The 16,726-nt window shown below is 44.1% G+C and overlaps 1 protein-coding gene across 25 annotated transcripts in view; it reads right to left on the bottom strand.

Annotated features, from left to right (window-relative positions):
* Positions 1–5,604: 5,604 nt before the first annotated feature.
* The window catches only part of LOC137244566 (monocarboxylate transporter 14), a 168,812-nt gene continuing 157,690 nt past the window's right edge, over positions 5,605–16,726 (bottom strand). For 24 of the 25 annotated variants that reach the window (XM_067773737.1, XM_067773732.1, XM_067773729.1 and 21 more), the window contains one exon: positions 5,605–6,746. In XM_067773737.1, the coding sequence (XP_067629838.1) occupies positions 6,586–6,746 (161 nt within the window). In that variant the 3' untranslated portion in view covers positions 5,605–6,585. The remainder of the gene's footprint in view (positions 6,747–16,726) is intronic. The other variant, XR_010951102.1, reaches the window with a different exon arrangement.

Genomic DNA, 16,726 nt, shown 5'->3' with positions numbered 1-16,726 from the left:
TCGCTAGATAGCGCTTAATCGAAATCTCAAATCAAACTGAATTACTTCTTACTCGCCTACCCCGCTTTTATAGTTTACGCTGCATACTTCTAGGCTCTTCGATTTCCAGAACTTACTAGTTATTTTCGGCTACAAAATCGCCAGCCACAACTACGTGCACAAATTATTGCTCTCTCTTGTGACAACTCAGATAAGATATATGCATGTGTTTGTGCATTGCCGCTCCGCTGCTCGTATACGTACATATGTATGTGTAGACGCAATTATTTATTCGTTTATGTAGATACATAATGATTGAATTATTGATGTGAATGTTTGTAGTTTACAGTCTCTCGCACATACATAGGCGTATAAGTAAATGCATCTGTGTGACATCTTTCGGTTGCCTTATATATGTGTATACATGATTTGATTATTGACGTAAATACTGCTTATCGTGGCCTTAGCATCGCCTTAGTGATGGTATAACTTAGTGATGTTAATATCCGTGACACTGCCCTCCACAAATCCCCCGATCTAAACGTTGCCAGCCTTTCCAAATGGACCACTTTCATTTTGGTTCGTGGTTTACCGATGGTTTGTATGCGGTATACTAAATCGTTGATCCGTTTTACAACTTTGTATGGGCCTTCCCAATTACACTGCAATTTCGGGGACAAACCTTTTTTTCGTTGCGGGTTGTATAACAGCACCAAATCTCCTTCCTGAAAACCTTCTGAATTAATTGCTTTATCATATCTGGCTTTCATCTTGTCACTCATAATCTTTGTTCGTTGCCTTATCAGATCATGTATTTCTCTTAGCTCTTCTTCCAAATCACTAGTGGATTTCCTGACATTTCTCTCCGCATTGGCATCTATCCCAAACTTCAAATCAGCTGGCAGTCTAAGGTCATTGCCAAAAATTACTTTTGTAGGGGTTTGGCCCGTTGTCTCATGCCCTGCTGATCGGTAAGCCATCAAGAATAATGGTATGCGGGTATCCCATTCTTTATGGTACTTGTCCACTACTTTCCTTAAGTGCTCCTCCAATGTTCTATTGAATCGTTCTACCATACCATCGGATTGAGGATGCAATGCAGTTGTCCGTGTTTTTCGAATGCCCAATGACTTACACATTTCCTGGAACACAGCTGATTCGAAATTCCTGCCTTGGTCAGAATGTAACTCCATTGGTACACCATACCTTGCAACCCAATTGTTTATAAACACTTGTGCTACCGTTTCCGCTTCTTGATTTGGGATTGGGTATACCTCTGGCCATTTGCTGAAATAATCCATAACTACCAGTACATATTTGTTTCCGCCGTTGCTAGTAGGAAATGGACCGGCGACATCCATAGCGATCCTTTCAAATGGCGCACCTGAGTTATATTGCTTCATCTGGCAATGACTTCGTGTTCTGGGCCCTTTCGCTCTGCTGCAAACCTCGCAGTTCGCAATCCACTCAGTGACCGACTGACGGCAACCAACCCAATAGAATCTCTGTTTAATCTTCTCGTCTTGGTGATTCCAAGATGACCTCCGCTTGGACCATTATGCAGCTCGCTGAGCACATCAGGAATCCTCTTTCTGGGAACAACTATCAGTTTATTCTTGTATTTACCATCCTCACTCTCCCATACTCGATGAAGGCAACAGGATCTCAAATCTAAACTGTTCCACTGTGCCCAATATGACTTCGCAATGGGACTCTCTGCTGACATCTCTTCTCTGTTTGGTCTTTCATTTCGTTCGAGCCCTTGCATAACACGTGACAGATCTGCATCTTCTAGCTGGCACTTTCTTAGCTGTTCCTTGTCCCATTCATCTGTACATGTTATAGTCATTAACCGGACATCTATAATGTCTTCTTTAGCCTCGGCTTTTGAACAGTGCTTGCATTCCAAACTACATGGTCTTCGTGACATTGCATCGGCATTTCCATGGGTACTACCTTTTCGATGCTCAATGGAAAAGTCATAGCTTTGTAGTCGCTCGATCCACCGTGCCAATTGTCCTTCCGGATTAAGGAACTGCAGTAGCCATTTTAAAGCTGCGTGATCTGTCCTGACACGGAATCGCTGGCCGTAGAGGTATTTGTGAAAATGTTTAACGCACTCTACCAATGCCAACAGCTCTCTCCGCGTAACGCAGTAGTTCCTCTCTGGTTTTCCAATCGAACGGCTGTAATATGCAACTACCTTCTCCTGTCCATCGACCAGTTGTGATAAAACGCCTCCTATAGCATATCCACTCGCATCTGTATCTAGAATAAATGTTGCTCCTGGAATCGGATATGCTAACATTGGGGCAGTGCACAAACGCTCCTTCAATGTTTGGAAAGCCACTTCTTGCTCCTTCTTCCGTTCAAAAGCTTTATTTTTTCTTGTAAGCTCATGGAGGCTATGGGCTACGCTGGAAAAATTTTGTACATATCGGCGGTAATATGTGCACAGCCCAAGGAAACTTCTTAATTCATGTAGGTTCTGTGGTCTTGGCCAATCCTTTACAGCCTCTATCTTTTCGTTCGCAGTGCAGATGCCCTCTGTCGTTACCTTGTGACCCAAATAATTTACTTCTTTTTTAAACAGCGCACACTTTTTGGGACTTAACTTCAGACCAGCGCCAGCTATTCTTTGGAAAACTTCCTCCAAGTTCTTAAGATGTTCATCGAAATTCTTGCCCAATACGATGATGTCGTCCATGTACACCAAGCATGTTTTCCAATGTAGTCCTTTCAATACCTGATCCATGAGTCTCTCGAAAGTAGCTGGGGCATTACATAGTCCAAAGGGCATTACTGTAAATTGCCAAAGACCATCTCCGACGCTGAAGGCTGTTTTCTCTTTGTCTTCCTCCTTTACCTCCACTTGCCAGTAGCCGCTTTTCAAGTCCAGTGTGGAAAACCATTTCGTACCAGAGAGCGAGTCCAGAGTGTCGTCAATTCTTGGCAATGGGTAGCTATCCTTTTTCGTAACGTCATTCAACTTCCGGTAGTCCACGCAAAACCTCATTTTTGCATCCTTCTTCTTTACAAGTACTACCGGTGAGCTCCAGGGACTAGCTGATGGTTCGATGACGCCGCTGTCGCTCATTTCTTGTATAATTTGACTCACAACTTCCCGCTTCGCCAGTGGAACACTACGTGGAGCTTGACGGATCGGCCTCGCATCTCCAGTGTCAATTTGATGTTTCACAACGTTGGTTCGGCCTGGTTTAAAACCATCCTGGTCAAATATGTTCGCGTACTTTAGGAGCAGTTATTTTGCCTTACTCTGATATGCTTCCTCTAGCCCCTGCGTCCATGCCGTGATGTCATTTGAAAGATTAGTATTACTAGCTGAAACGTGTTCCTGGAGCTGTTCACAGTTAATAACTACTTCAGCCTCTTGGCATCTTCCCAAAATAGCTCCTTTAGTCAGTTTGAGTGGTGAATTGAACTCATTGAGTACTCTTACCGGAATACGTCCATCTTGTTTTGTCATAGCCAGGGTTTTTCCTACAAGTATATTCAGTGCTGATTTGTTTGCTGCTTCGACAACCCACAATTTGTTTGTCCCACAATCTCCATCAACCTTTGCCCAGATGACTGCTTCGGATTTTGGTGGTATTCGCTGACTCTCTTCCACCAGCACTCGTTTACTGCTGTAGCCTCTCTCGTAGCCGAAATTAAGTGGTACATCCATGTTCTTATATCGCATCGTCTTGCTTTGCATGTCGATCTTGATGCCCTGGTCGATGAAGAAGTCCACTCCAATTATGATTTCATCAACAATCTCTGCCACTATAAAATTGTGTCCTAGAACCGTGCTGTCTTCTCCAGTGGCTGTACGCAATCTTGCTCCATGCAATGGTGTTATCTTCTTGTTGACTAAATCCGCTCGAATGATGGAATGAGATGCACCCGTATCTACAGTCAGTAAACGTTTCTTTCCATCCACATGTCCTCCGACAGTAAGATTGTTTGACCTTCTTCCAATTTGTGAGATAGAGATTATGGGGCATTCAATTGAGGGAGCCAGCTGTCGCCCCTTGCGGCTGACTCGCTTTAGTTTAACGATTGAGTGGACTTGGGCTCTAAAGCTCTGAATCTTCACTCTTTCCGTGTATTCCACAGGTGCATCCGCATTTGCAAGATGAGCCAATCTTTCAATGTCCGAAGCAAACTCCCGCAAATTCTCGTTAGCTTTTTGGTAGCGGTTTTGCAATTCTATTTGAAATATCTGTTTCCTGTGTTCGCTTCCGTATCGTCGTTCTACAGCAGCCATCAATGTTTCATAACTGTTCCGTTCGTACTCTGGAATCGTCTGTAAGATTTCCACTGCAGGCCCTTTCAATGCCACGAACAGTGCAGCAACTTTATCTTCCGCATTCCAGTTGTTCACTGCTGCGGTCTTCTCAAACTGTAGCTTAAAGACCTGGAAAGGAACAGAACCGTCAAAGGATGGTGTTTTTACCTTTGGATTACTCGCTGAAACTGCTGGACGATTTAATTGTAACTGCTCCATACGACCCTTCAAATCATCGACTTCTGCCTGAAATTGAGCGATTTTTGCATCCTGCGCTTCCAGCTTTGATGTTACCCTTGCTTCCTGTGCTTCTAACTGTGAAGACATTTGTGCCACCTGCAATGATAAGCGCTCCTCTTGTTCTTCCATCTTTGATGTTATACGGGTTTCCTGCGATTCCAGTTGTGAAGAAATTTGTGTGTTTGTATGATAATTTTTTTGTAATTTTGTATGATACAACTTGCAAGATTTAACGCTAAATCCTTTCAGATAACTAAATCTCGGACAATGCTCTAAATAGAGATATGCTATAAAATTGCTTCTGAAATCAGTGCTACAACCATAAATTTAAGCCAAGAAGTATCTCTTGAGAATTTATAGAACCTTAAAAAAGATAAATACGTATATCTTTCAATTGATGCGTGCATACTGCAATTTGAAGGAAATTCGTAGAGTGTGAATAATAACAAGTGAAAATACACATTTTTAAATAAAACAACTACTTGACATTCTTTTGCACGGCGAATTGGTTGCTTTGCCACCACCTGGTATGGATTCGCTTTGCCTTGAACCTTACCAAGTAGCGCAACCAAGGCGAATTCAGTAACAGGTGTTGTTATGCAAACAGCTGATTGCTTCTTCTTTATTATTTTCGCTTTTCCACCACCTGGTATGAATTCGCCTTGAGCGTAACTACCAGCCAAGGCGAATCCATACCAGGTGGTGGCAAAGCGAATTCAACCAATTCGCAGTGCAAAAGAATGTCAAGTCAAAAGAAAATTTTCATTGATTTCGATTAACTGACATATTGTTGTACAAGGTGTGGGGACACACATAGCACACAGCATCTGGCAACACCATTCTATGTGGCAGTTCTTTTTCGTTTCTGCTTCCTCTTGTCATTCGCTGGCGGTTGCAAGTTCGAATTGCAACCGGAGACACATATAGTAATTCATTAAATCGCTACCAACTGAACTAAGCTGACGCTTCTTTACAATATTAATATTATATTTTTAACAAATTAATAAATTGTAAATATACTCTTGTACATACATACATACACATATGTGTATACGTTGTTGTGTACATGCAAAAAGTTTGTGTACCCGTTGCTATTAAAATATAATAAATTTATTTGTCTTAAGTATGTAAATACACATCTTAGAAATTATATAATTACATTTCATATCTTCACAATATAACTTATTTATTTAAGCTAATTGCCTGACTTCTTTTAGGAAGCTTCAAGTTTCGTCTATGACATTCCTATGACCATATAAAAATAGGCATATTAGGGTCGTCCTTATAAAAATATCCGATTTTTTTACTCTCACCCCTTCAAACGGTAATACAAATGTCAAAAATATCACATTCAAATTTTGGTAAGTACTGGAGTCCATTAAGGGGTGTATCACTTACAAATTTAAATCTAATTTTTTATTTTCTAATACTCAAAATAAAAATACTATACTTGCCGATATCACATTTAAATTTTGGTCAAAATTGGAAATGGTTAAGGCGTTTTGCTCATGGGTTAAAGTTCAGATTCTACTATGAAGCTTTAATAAATATGTTTAAATATGAACTGGAAACACTATGCGATATTCCTTAACCGATTCTAATCAGAACAAAAATTTATATGTGATATCACATACTATAATTTGATCGACTTTAGGTACATACTCGAAAACCAACAAAAGTTATTTTTGTTTTTTAAGTTTTCATTGAGAAATCTTACCTTCCAGCCCTGTGCGACACCCTTTAATGGTCTCTTATAGTTATCAAAATTTATATGTGATATTTTTCACTTTGTTGTTACCTTTTGAAGTGGTGAGACTGCAAAAAATCGGAAATTTGATTTATAAGGACCACCTTAATGGACATATATATAAAACATACATATGTAATACATATTATGTATATCTGTATGTATTTATATGTAAATATAAAGAATTTTTTATTCTAGTCTTAATTTTTACTCTTTATTGCTGAATATGTTCACTCAGCTGATTTTCATTATCTTATTATTTATTATTAAAGTCCTCATGCACACAACGTCATAATATGTTCACGCAAATACGTACATACATATATACTCAGGCTCTTGGAGGGAGTTGCGCCGCCTTCCTTTCATTACGCGCTTTTTCCCATTCGGCAATGTAAGGCAATGGATAACAGAGGAATGCCGAAAGTAATATTAATCCCCCAGCAAAGTAGAATGCCATATTATAATCATTGGTAGCACTATATAATGCGCCTGGAAAGATAAGATAAAAAATATATATAACAATTAATTTAATTTTGATTGATTAATATCTAGTAATAGATTTTGTTAAAGTTAAACGTCAACTTCCTGTCAAAGCACGATCGAATATTTAGAAAATAGTTTTTTCAGTTAGAAAAGAGTTTTTCTAAGCGGGGTCGCCCCTGGGTGATTTGGAACATGTATTTCTGCCATGAAAAGCTTCTCAGTGAAAATCCATTTGTCTTGCAGATGTTCGGAGTCGGCATAAAACGTGTAGGTCCCGTTCCGCCAATTTGCAGGAAATATTAAAAAGAGCACGACGCAAATTTGAAGGGAAGCTCGGCCTTAAATTTCGTGGGAGGTTATCGCGCCTTGCATTTATTTATTAACTAGCCTTTACTCGCGGCCCCGTCCGCAAGGAGAAAATAAAATATATGTGCTATTCACGTTAGCCTGCTTATCAAGTTATCCGTTTAAAAATTATTTTTGTCTAATGTATTTTATTTTTGTAATTTAGTAAAAAAAAGAACTAAATTAGAAGATAAGCTGAAAGGCACGCTTTCATGAATAGTACAATACAGTTTTTTGAATAAAAAAAATACATTTTGTTTTTAAATTAAACTAACTGATATGACAGGTGTGAAAGAGTTACTACTCATAGAACAAAGGAGTAAAACTACAATTAGTTAAAACCAAAGAGAATTTTTTATTTATTATTTATTAATTACGAATAATTAGCAGCAAATCCACGGCCACAAAGCTCATAATTTAAAAAGGCATGTGTGCAGAGCTACCGGTTGCGAAGAGACCTAAAATGATTCCGGAAGGGTCCCAAGATGGTAATAAAATTCCCGGACAGATCCCGAAAATCATCCAGAAATTAATCAGGAGGTCCCAAAATGATTCCGAAATAGTCCCGAAAAATTCGTGAAATGACCCTGACGGGATCCAGAAAACCACCTAGAATTGATCTCTGAAGGGTCCGCAAATGATTGCGAAATAGTCCGGAAAGAGTCCCGAAAAAACTCCGACGGAATCCCGGACAGATCCCGTAAATCATACAGAAATTAACCCGGGAGGGTCTCAAAATGATCCCGAAATAATCCAGAAAAAAGGCCCGAAATAGTCCCGAAATAACTCCGACGGGATCCCGAATGTGATCCAGAAATTATCCCGGAGGGGTCCCAAAATGATCCTGCAGGAATCCCGAAAATCATCCAGAAATTATCCCTGAAATATCTATCCTCAAATGATCCCGAAATACTCCCAAAAAAGTCTCAAAATGTTTTTGACGGAACCCGATATAGCCTTGAAAAAGTTCCGAAAGTACGCTGACGGGATTCCGTATGGATCCCGAAAAACGTCCCGAAATAATGCCGGAAGGGTCTCCAAATGATCTCGAAATAGTCCTGAAAAAGTCCCGATTTGACCCTGACGGGATCACGAAAGCCATCCATGAATCTGGAGGGATCCCCAAATAAACGCAGAAAAGTTCCGAAATAACTCCGACGGGATCCCGGACGAATCCCGAAAATCATGCAGAAATTATCAAGGAGGGGTTCCAAAATGATTCCGAAATAGTCCCGAAAAAGTCCCGAAATGACACTGACGGGATCCCGGACGGATCCCGAAAACCATACAGAATTGGTCTCTGAGGGGTCGGCAAATGATCCCGAAATAGTTCGGAATAGTCCCGAAAAGCTCCGACGGGATCCCGGACAGATCCCGAAATGATCCCGACGGGATCCCGAACGGATCGCGAAAACTATCCAGAAATGATGCCGGAAAGGTCCCCAAATGATCCCCTAATAGTCCAGAAATTACCCTGCTGGGATTCCGAACGGATCCCGAAAACCATACAGAAATGATGCTGAAAGGGTCTCCACATGATCATGAATTAGTCGAGAAAAAGTCCCGAAATCACCCCGACGGGATCCCGGACGCATCCCGAAAACCATCTAGAAATGATGCCGAATACCCCAAATGATCCCGAAAAAGACCCGAAAAGACCCCGACGGGATCCCGAAGACCATCTAGAAATGATGCCGGAAGGTACCCCAAATGATCCCGAAAAAGTCCTAAAATGACCCGACGGGATCCCGGACGAACCCCGGAAGCTATGCAGAAATGATGCCGGAGAGATCTTAAAATGATCACCTAATAGTCCCGAAATCATCCTGGACGGATCCCGAAAACCATCCAGAAATCATGCCGAAAGGGTCCTCAAATATTCCCGTATTAGTCGAGAAAAAGTCCCGAAATGACCTTGACGGGATCCCGGACGGATCCCGAAAACCATCCAGAAATGATGCCGAAAGGGTGTCCCAAATGATCCCGTATTAGTCGAGAAAAAGTCCCGAAATGACCCGTCGAGATCCCCGACGGATCCCGGAAACTATCCAGAAATGATGCCGGAAAGGTCTTCAAATGATCCCCTAATAGTCCCGAAATAATCCCGGACGAATCCCGGAAAATATGCAGAAATGATGCCGGAAAGGTCTTCAAATGATCCCCTAATAGTCCCGAAATGATCCCGGACGGATCACAAAAACCATCCAGAAACGATGCCGGAAGGGACCCCAAATGATCCCGCAAAAGTCCCGAAATTACCCCGACGGGTTCCGGACGAATCCCGAAAACCATCCAGAAATGATGGCGGAGAGGACCCAAAATGACCCCGAAAAAGTCACGTAAAGATCCCGGAAACCACCAAGAATTTATCTCTCAAAAGTACGCAAATGATCCCGAAAATACCCCGACAGGATGCCGAACGGATCCCGAAACCCATCCAGAAATGATGCCGGAAAGGTCGCGAAATAGTCCCGAAATGATCTCGGAATAGTCCCGAAAATATCCCAAAATAACCCCGACGGGATCCCGGACGGATCCCGAAAACTATCCACAAATGATGCCGGAAAGGTTCTCAAATGTTCCCCTAATAGTTTCGAAATGGCCCTGAGGGGATCCCGAAAACCATCCAGAAATGAAGCCGAAAGGTTCCCCAAATGATCCCGAATTAGTTGCAAAGAAGTCCCGAAATGACCACAACGGGATCCCGGATGGATCCCGAAAACCATCTAGAAATGATACCAAAAGGTACACCAAATGATCCCAAAATAGTCCCGAATTGACCCCGACGGGATCACGGACGGATCCCGAGAACCATCTAGAAATGATGGCGGAAGGTACTCCAAATGATCCCGAAATAGTCCCGAAATGACCCTGCCGGGATCCCGGACAGATCCCTGAAACCATCTTGAAATGATGCCGGAAGGTACCCCAAATGATCCCGAAATAGTCCCGACGGGATCTCGGACGGATCCGATCGAAAAATGATGCCGAAAGGGTCCCCAAATGATCCCGTATTAGTCGAGAAAGAGTCCCGAAATGACCCCGACGGGATCCCGGACGGAACCCGAATACCATCCAGAAATGATGCCGAAGGGGTCCGCAAATGATCCCGTATCAGTCGAGAAAAAGTCCAGAAATGACCCCGACGGGATCCAGGACGGATCTCGAAAACCATCTAGAAATGATGCCGGAAGGCATCCTAAATGATCCCGAAATAGTTCCGAAATGGCCTTGACGGGATCCCGGACGGATCCCGAAAAATATCCCGAAATGATGCCGAAGGGGTCCCCAAATGATCCCGTCTTAGTCGAGAAAAGGTTCCGAAATGACCCCTACGGGATCCCGGACGGATCTCCAAACTCATCCAGAAATGATGCCGGAAGGGTCCCCAAATTATCTCGAAATAGTACCGAAATGATCCCGGAATAGTCCCGAATATGTCCCAAAATCAACCCGGACGGTCCCGAAAACTATACAGAAATGATCCCGGAAGGTTCCCAAAATGATCCCGAAATAGTCCCGAAAAAGTCCCGAAATTACCCCAGCGGGATCCCGGACGGTTCCGGAAACCATCCAGAAATGATCCCGGAGGGGTTTCGATATTACCCCAACGAGATTACAAATAAGGTGAAGCTAATTATAAAACCATGTCAATAAGGCAGCAGGCGCGTTGGAGCGAATGAAGAGTTACATAGAACATACAGGTAAAGCTAGTAAAAGTGTGTTAATAAAAACAATTGAAGGAGGCCGGGTGGCGGGAGGAGAAGGAGCTGACCACTGATCGTTTTTCCAAAATTGTTTAGATCTGGATCTGTATGTTCCAGATACCAAAATCTATAGATTTTGGAGAAAATTTATACTGAGTTATAACAATTTATAGATTTTACACCAGAGGATGAGAGAAGGATGGGAGGGGGCCGGAGGGTTTCACTGCTCACTTTGTAGACCCTCGACTTATTTGACCCATTGAGTCTGTAATATTGGTGAAGGCCAGTATAAGTAAATTTATAATGTGTAAAAATTATTAAAAAGTAATTGTTCGAAGGGGTCGTGGGACCCCCATCCCCCTTTCCATGTTCGAAAAAACTTTCGCTAGTAGACTATTGTCTGTATCCCATATTTCATCAAAATCCGTGGAGCCGTTCTGGCGTGATTCGGTCACAAAGACGAAAAAATACAATAATTAAATTATAACTTTTCCTAGGGGGCGGGGACCTCCCCCTTTTCAAAAAAATATAGCTAGTAGATCCTTCTAGACTATTGGATATATGTGTGCCAAATTTCATCCAAATCGGTCCAGCCGTTCTTGCGTGATTGAGTCACAAAGACAAACGTCTGGACAAACATCCAAACATCCAAACTTTGTAATATATATTAGACTAGCCTTTACCCGCGGCCCTGTCCGCAAGGAGATATTTAAATATATGTGCTATCCGCGTTAGCCTGCTTATCAAGTTGTCTGTTTAAAATTTTGTTTTCTGTCTAATGCATTTTATTTTTGTAATTGAGTAAAAAAAAGAACTAAATGAGCTGATAACCTGATAGGATCCCAAATGATCCCGAAATTATCCAGAAAAAGCTACGAAATGACCCCCACGCTATCGCGGACGGATCCCGAAAACCATCCAGAAATCACCGAAAGGGTTTCCAAAAGTTCCCGGAATAGTCCCAAAAAAACCCGAAATGACAACGACACCATTCCAGAAGTATCCAGAGAACCACACAGAAATGATCCCTGAAGGTGTTCCAAAATGATCCCTAAAAGGTTCCGAAATGACCCTGACGGGCTACCGGGCGGATATCAAAAACCATCCAGAAACTATCCAGGAAGGGCCCTAAATTATCCCGACATACTCCAGAAAAAGTTCTGAAATGGCTCCGAGGGGATCTACGACGGATCGCGAAAACCATACAGAAATGATTCCGGAAGGGTCCCAAAATGATCCTGAAATAGTCCGGAAATGACCCAGATGGGATCCCGCACAGATCCAGAAATGATCCCGGAAGGGTCCAAAAACTATCCCGGAAAAGTAACAAAAAATCCCGAAATGGCTCCTACGGCATCCCGGACGGATCCAGAAATGATCTCGGAAGGGTCCCCAAATGATCCCAAAATGGTCTCGAAATGACCCTGATGGATCCAGCAAACTATCAAGAAATTATGCTGGAAGGGTCCCCAAATGATCCCGAAATAAAACAGAAAAAGTCACGAAACGACCCCTAGAGGATCCCCAAATGATCCCGTATTAGCCCCGAAAAGGTCCCGAAATAACCCCGAAGGGATCCCGGACAAGTCCCGAAAACCATCCAGAAATGATGACGGAAGGGATCCCAAATGATTCCGAAAAAGTCCCGCAATGATTCCGACGGGATCCTGAACGGATACCGAAAACCATCCAAAAGTGATACCGGAAAGGTCCTCAAATGATCACCTAATAGTCCCGAAATGACCCTTAAGGGATCCTGGACGGATCCCGTAAACCATCCAGAAATGATCCCGATATAGTCCCGAAGAAGTCCCGAAATGACCCTGACGGGATCTCGAACTCATTCCTAAATGACCCTGACGGGATCCCGGACAGATCCCGAAATTCATTCAGAAATGATCTTGGGAGGGACCCCAAATGATCCCGAAAAAGTCCCGCAATGATTCCGACGGGATCCTGAACGGATACCGAAAACCATCCAGAAGTGATGCCGGAAAGGTCCTCAAATGATCACCTAATAGTCCCAAAATTACCCTGACGGTATCCCGGACTGATCCCGAAATCCATCCAGAAATGATCTTGGGAAGGCCCAAAATGATCCCGAAATAGTCTCGGAAAAGTCCAGAAATTACCCTGACGGGTTCCCGGATGAATCCTGAAAGCCATCCTTAAATGATCCCGAAAAAATCCCGAAATGACCCTGACGGGACCCCGAAAGGATCCCGAAAACTATCCAGAAATGATGTCGGAAAGGTCCTCAAATGATCTCCTAATAGTTCCGAAAAGACCCTGACGGGATACCGAACGGATCCAGATAACTAGCTAGAAATGATGCCGAAAGGGCCCGCAAATGATCCCGTATTAGTCGAGAAAAAGTCCCGAAATGACCCCGACGGGATGCCGGACGAATCCCAAAAACCATCCAGAAATGTTGCCGGAGGGGACCCCAAATGATCCTGAAAAAGTCCCGCAATTATTCCGACGGGATCCTGAACGGATACCGAAAACCATGCAGAAGTGATGCCGGAAAGGTCCTCAAATGATCACCAATAGTACCAAAATGACCCTGACGGCATCCCGGACAGATCCCGAAATCCATCCAGAAATGATCTTGGGAGGGTCCCAAAATGATCCCGAAATAGTCTCGGAAAAGTCCAGAAATTACCCTGACGGGATCCCGAACGTATCCTGAAGACCAATCTTAAATGTTGCCGAAAAAGTCCCGAAATGTCCCTGATGGGACCCCGAAAGGATCCCGAAAAATATCCAGAAATGATGCCGGAAAGGTCCTCAAATGATCTCCTAATAGTTCCGAAAAGACCCTGACGGGATCCCGAACGGATCCCGACAACTATCCAGAAATGATGCCGAAAGGGTCCGCAAATGATACCGTATTAGTCGAGAAAAAGTCCCGAAAAGACCCCGATGGGATGCCGGACGAATCCCAAAAACCATCCAGAAATGATGACGGAAGGGACCCCAAATGATCCCGAAAAATATCCAGAAATGATGCCGGAAAGGTCCTCAAATGATCTCCTAATAGTTCCGAAAAGACCCTGACGGGATCCCGAACGGATCCCGAAAACCATCCAGAAATGATGCCGGAAGGGATCCCAAATGATTCCGAAAAAGTCCCGCAATGATTCCGACGGGATCCTGAACGGATACCGAAAACCATCCAGAAGTGATGCCGGAAAGGTCCTCAAATGATCACCTAATAGTCCCAAAATGACCCTGACGGCATCCCGGACAGATCCCGAAATCCATCCAGAAATGATCTTGGGAAGGTCCCGAAATGATCCCGAAATAGTCTCGGAAAAGTCCAGAAATTACCCTGACGGGTTCCCGGACGTATCCTGAAAGCCATCCTTAAATGATCCCGAAAAACTCCCGAAATGACCCTGACGGGACCCCGAAAGGATCCCGAAAACTATCCAGAAATGACGTCGGAAAGGTCCTCAAATGATCTCCTAATAGTTCCGAAAAGACCCTGACGGCATACCGAACGGATCCCGACAAATACCTAGAAATGATGCCGAAAGGGCCCGCAAATGATCCCGTATTAGTCGAGAAAAAGTCCCCAAAATGACCCCGACGGAATGCCGGACGAATCCCAAAAACCATCTAGAAATGATGCCGGAAGGGACCCCAAATGATCCCGAAAAAGTCCCGCAATTATTCGGACGGGATCCTGAACGGACACCGAAAACCATCCAGAAGTGATGCCGGAAAGGTCCTCAAATGATCACCTAATAGTCCCAAAATGACCCTGACGGCATCCCGGACAAATCCCGAAATCCATCCAGAAATGATCTTGGGAAGGTCCCAAAATGATCCCGAAATAGTTTCGGAAAAGTCCAGAAATTACCCTGACGGGTTCCCGGACGAATCCTGAAAGCCATCCTTAAATGATCCCGAAAAAGCCCCGAAATGACCCTGACGGGATCCCGAAAGGATTCCGAAAACTATCCAGAAATGATGCCGGAAAGGTCCTCAAATAATCCCCTAATAGTCCCGAAATGACCGTGACAGGATCCCGACAACTATCCAGAAATGATGCCGAAAGGGTCCGCAATTGATCCCGTATTAGTCGAGAAAAAGTCCCGAAATGACCAAGACGGGATCCCGGACGAATCCCAAAAACCATCCAGAAATGATGCCGGTAGGTATCCCAAATGATCCCGAAATAATCCCGAAATGACCTCGTCGGCATCCCGGACGGATACCGAAAATTATCCAGAAATGATGCCGGAAAGGTCCTCAAATGATCCCCTAATAGTCCCGAAATGACCGTGACGGGATCCCGACAACTATCCAGAAATGATGCCGAAAGGGTCCGCAATTGATCCCGTATTAGTCGAGAAAAAGTCCCGAAATGACCCCGACGGGATCCCGGACGAATCCCAAAAACCATCCAGAAATGATGCCGGTAGGTATCCCAAATGATCCCGAAATAATCCCGAAATGACCTCGTCGGCATCCCGGACGGATACCGAAAATTATCCAGAAATGATGCCGGAAAGGTCCACAAATGATCCCTTAATAGTCCCGAAATTACCCTGATGGGATCCCGGACGGATCCCGAAAACCATCCAGAAATGATGCCGAAAGGGTTCCCAAATGATCCCGTATTAGTCGCGAAAAAGTCCCGAAATGACCCCGACGGCATCCCAGACGGATCCCGAAAACCATCCAGAAATGATGCCGGAAGAGCCCCAAATGATCCCGAAAAGGTCCCCAAATTACCCCGACGAGATCCCGGGCGGATACCGAAAACCATCCAGAAATGATGCCGGCAGGTACCCCAAATGGTCCCGAAATAGTCCCGAAATGACCCCGTCCGGATCCCGGACGGATCCCGAAAACTATCCAGAAATGATGTCGAAAGGGTCCCCAAATGATCCCGTATTAGTCGAAAAAAGTCCCGAAATGACCCCGACGGGATCCCGGACGGATCCCGAAAACCATACAGAAATGATGCCGGAAGAGCCCCCAAATGATCCCGAAAAAGTCCCCAAATGACCCCGACATACTCCAGAAAAAGTTCCGAAATGGCTCCGAGGGAATCAACGACGGATCGCGAAAACCATACAGAAATGATTCCGGAAGGATCCCAAAATGATCCCGAAATAGTCCGGAAATGACCCAGATGGGATCCCGCACAGATCCAGAAATGATCCCGGAAGGGTCCAAAAACTATCCCGGAAAAGTAACAAAAAATCCCGAAATGGCTCTTACGGCATCCCGGACGGATCCAGAAATGATCTCGGAAGGGTCCCCAAATGATCCCAAAATGGTCCCGAAATGACCCTGATGGATCCGGAAAACCATCAAGAAATTATGCCCTAAGGGTCCCCAAATGATCCCGAAATAAAACAGAAAAAGTCACGAAACGACCCCTAGATGATCCCCAAATGATCCCGTATTAGCCCCGAAAAAGTCCCAAAATGACCCTGACGGGATCCCGAAAGGATTCCGAAAACTATCCAGAAATGATGCCGGAAAGGTCCTCAAATGATCCCCTAATAGTCCCGAAATGACCGTGACGGGATCCCGACAACTATCCACAAATGATGCCGAAAGGGCCCGCAATTGATCCCGTATTAGTCGAGAAAAAGTCCCGAAATGACCACGACGGGATCCCGGACGAATCCCAAAAACCATCCAGAAATGATGCCGGTAGGTATCCCAAATGATCCCGAAATAGTCCAGAAATGACCTCGTCGGCATCCCGGACGGACCCCGAAAATTATCCAGAAATGATGCCGGAAAGGTTCCCAAATGATCCCCTAATATTCCCGAAATTACCCTGATGGGATCCCGGACGGATCCCGAAAACCATCCAGAAATGATGCCAAAAGGGTTCCCAAATGATCCCGTATTAGCAGCGAAAAAGTCCCGAAATGACCCCTACGGGATCCCGGACGGATCTCG

Source organism: Eurosta solidaginis, chromosome 3, assembly GCF_040869045.1.
Source record: "Eurosta solidaginis isolate ZX-2024a chromosome 3, ASM4086904v1, whole genome shotgun sequence".
Taxonomy (NCBI): domain Eukaryota; kingdom Metazoa; phylum Arthropoda; class Insecta; order Diptera; family Tephritidae; genus Eurosta; species Eurosta solidaginis.
Note: the sequence above shows the minus strand (reverse complement) of the source record. Positions and strands in the feature narration are given on the sequence as shown.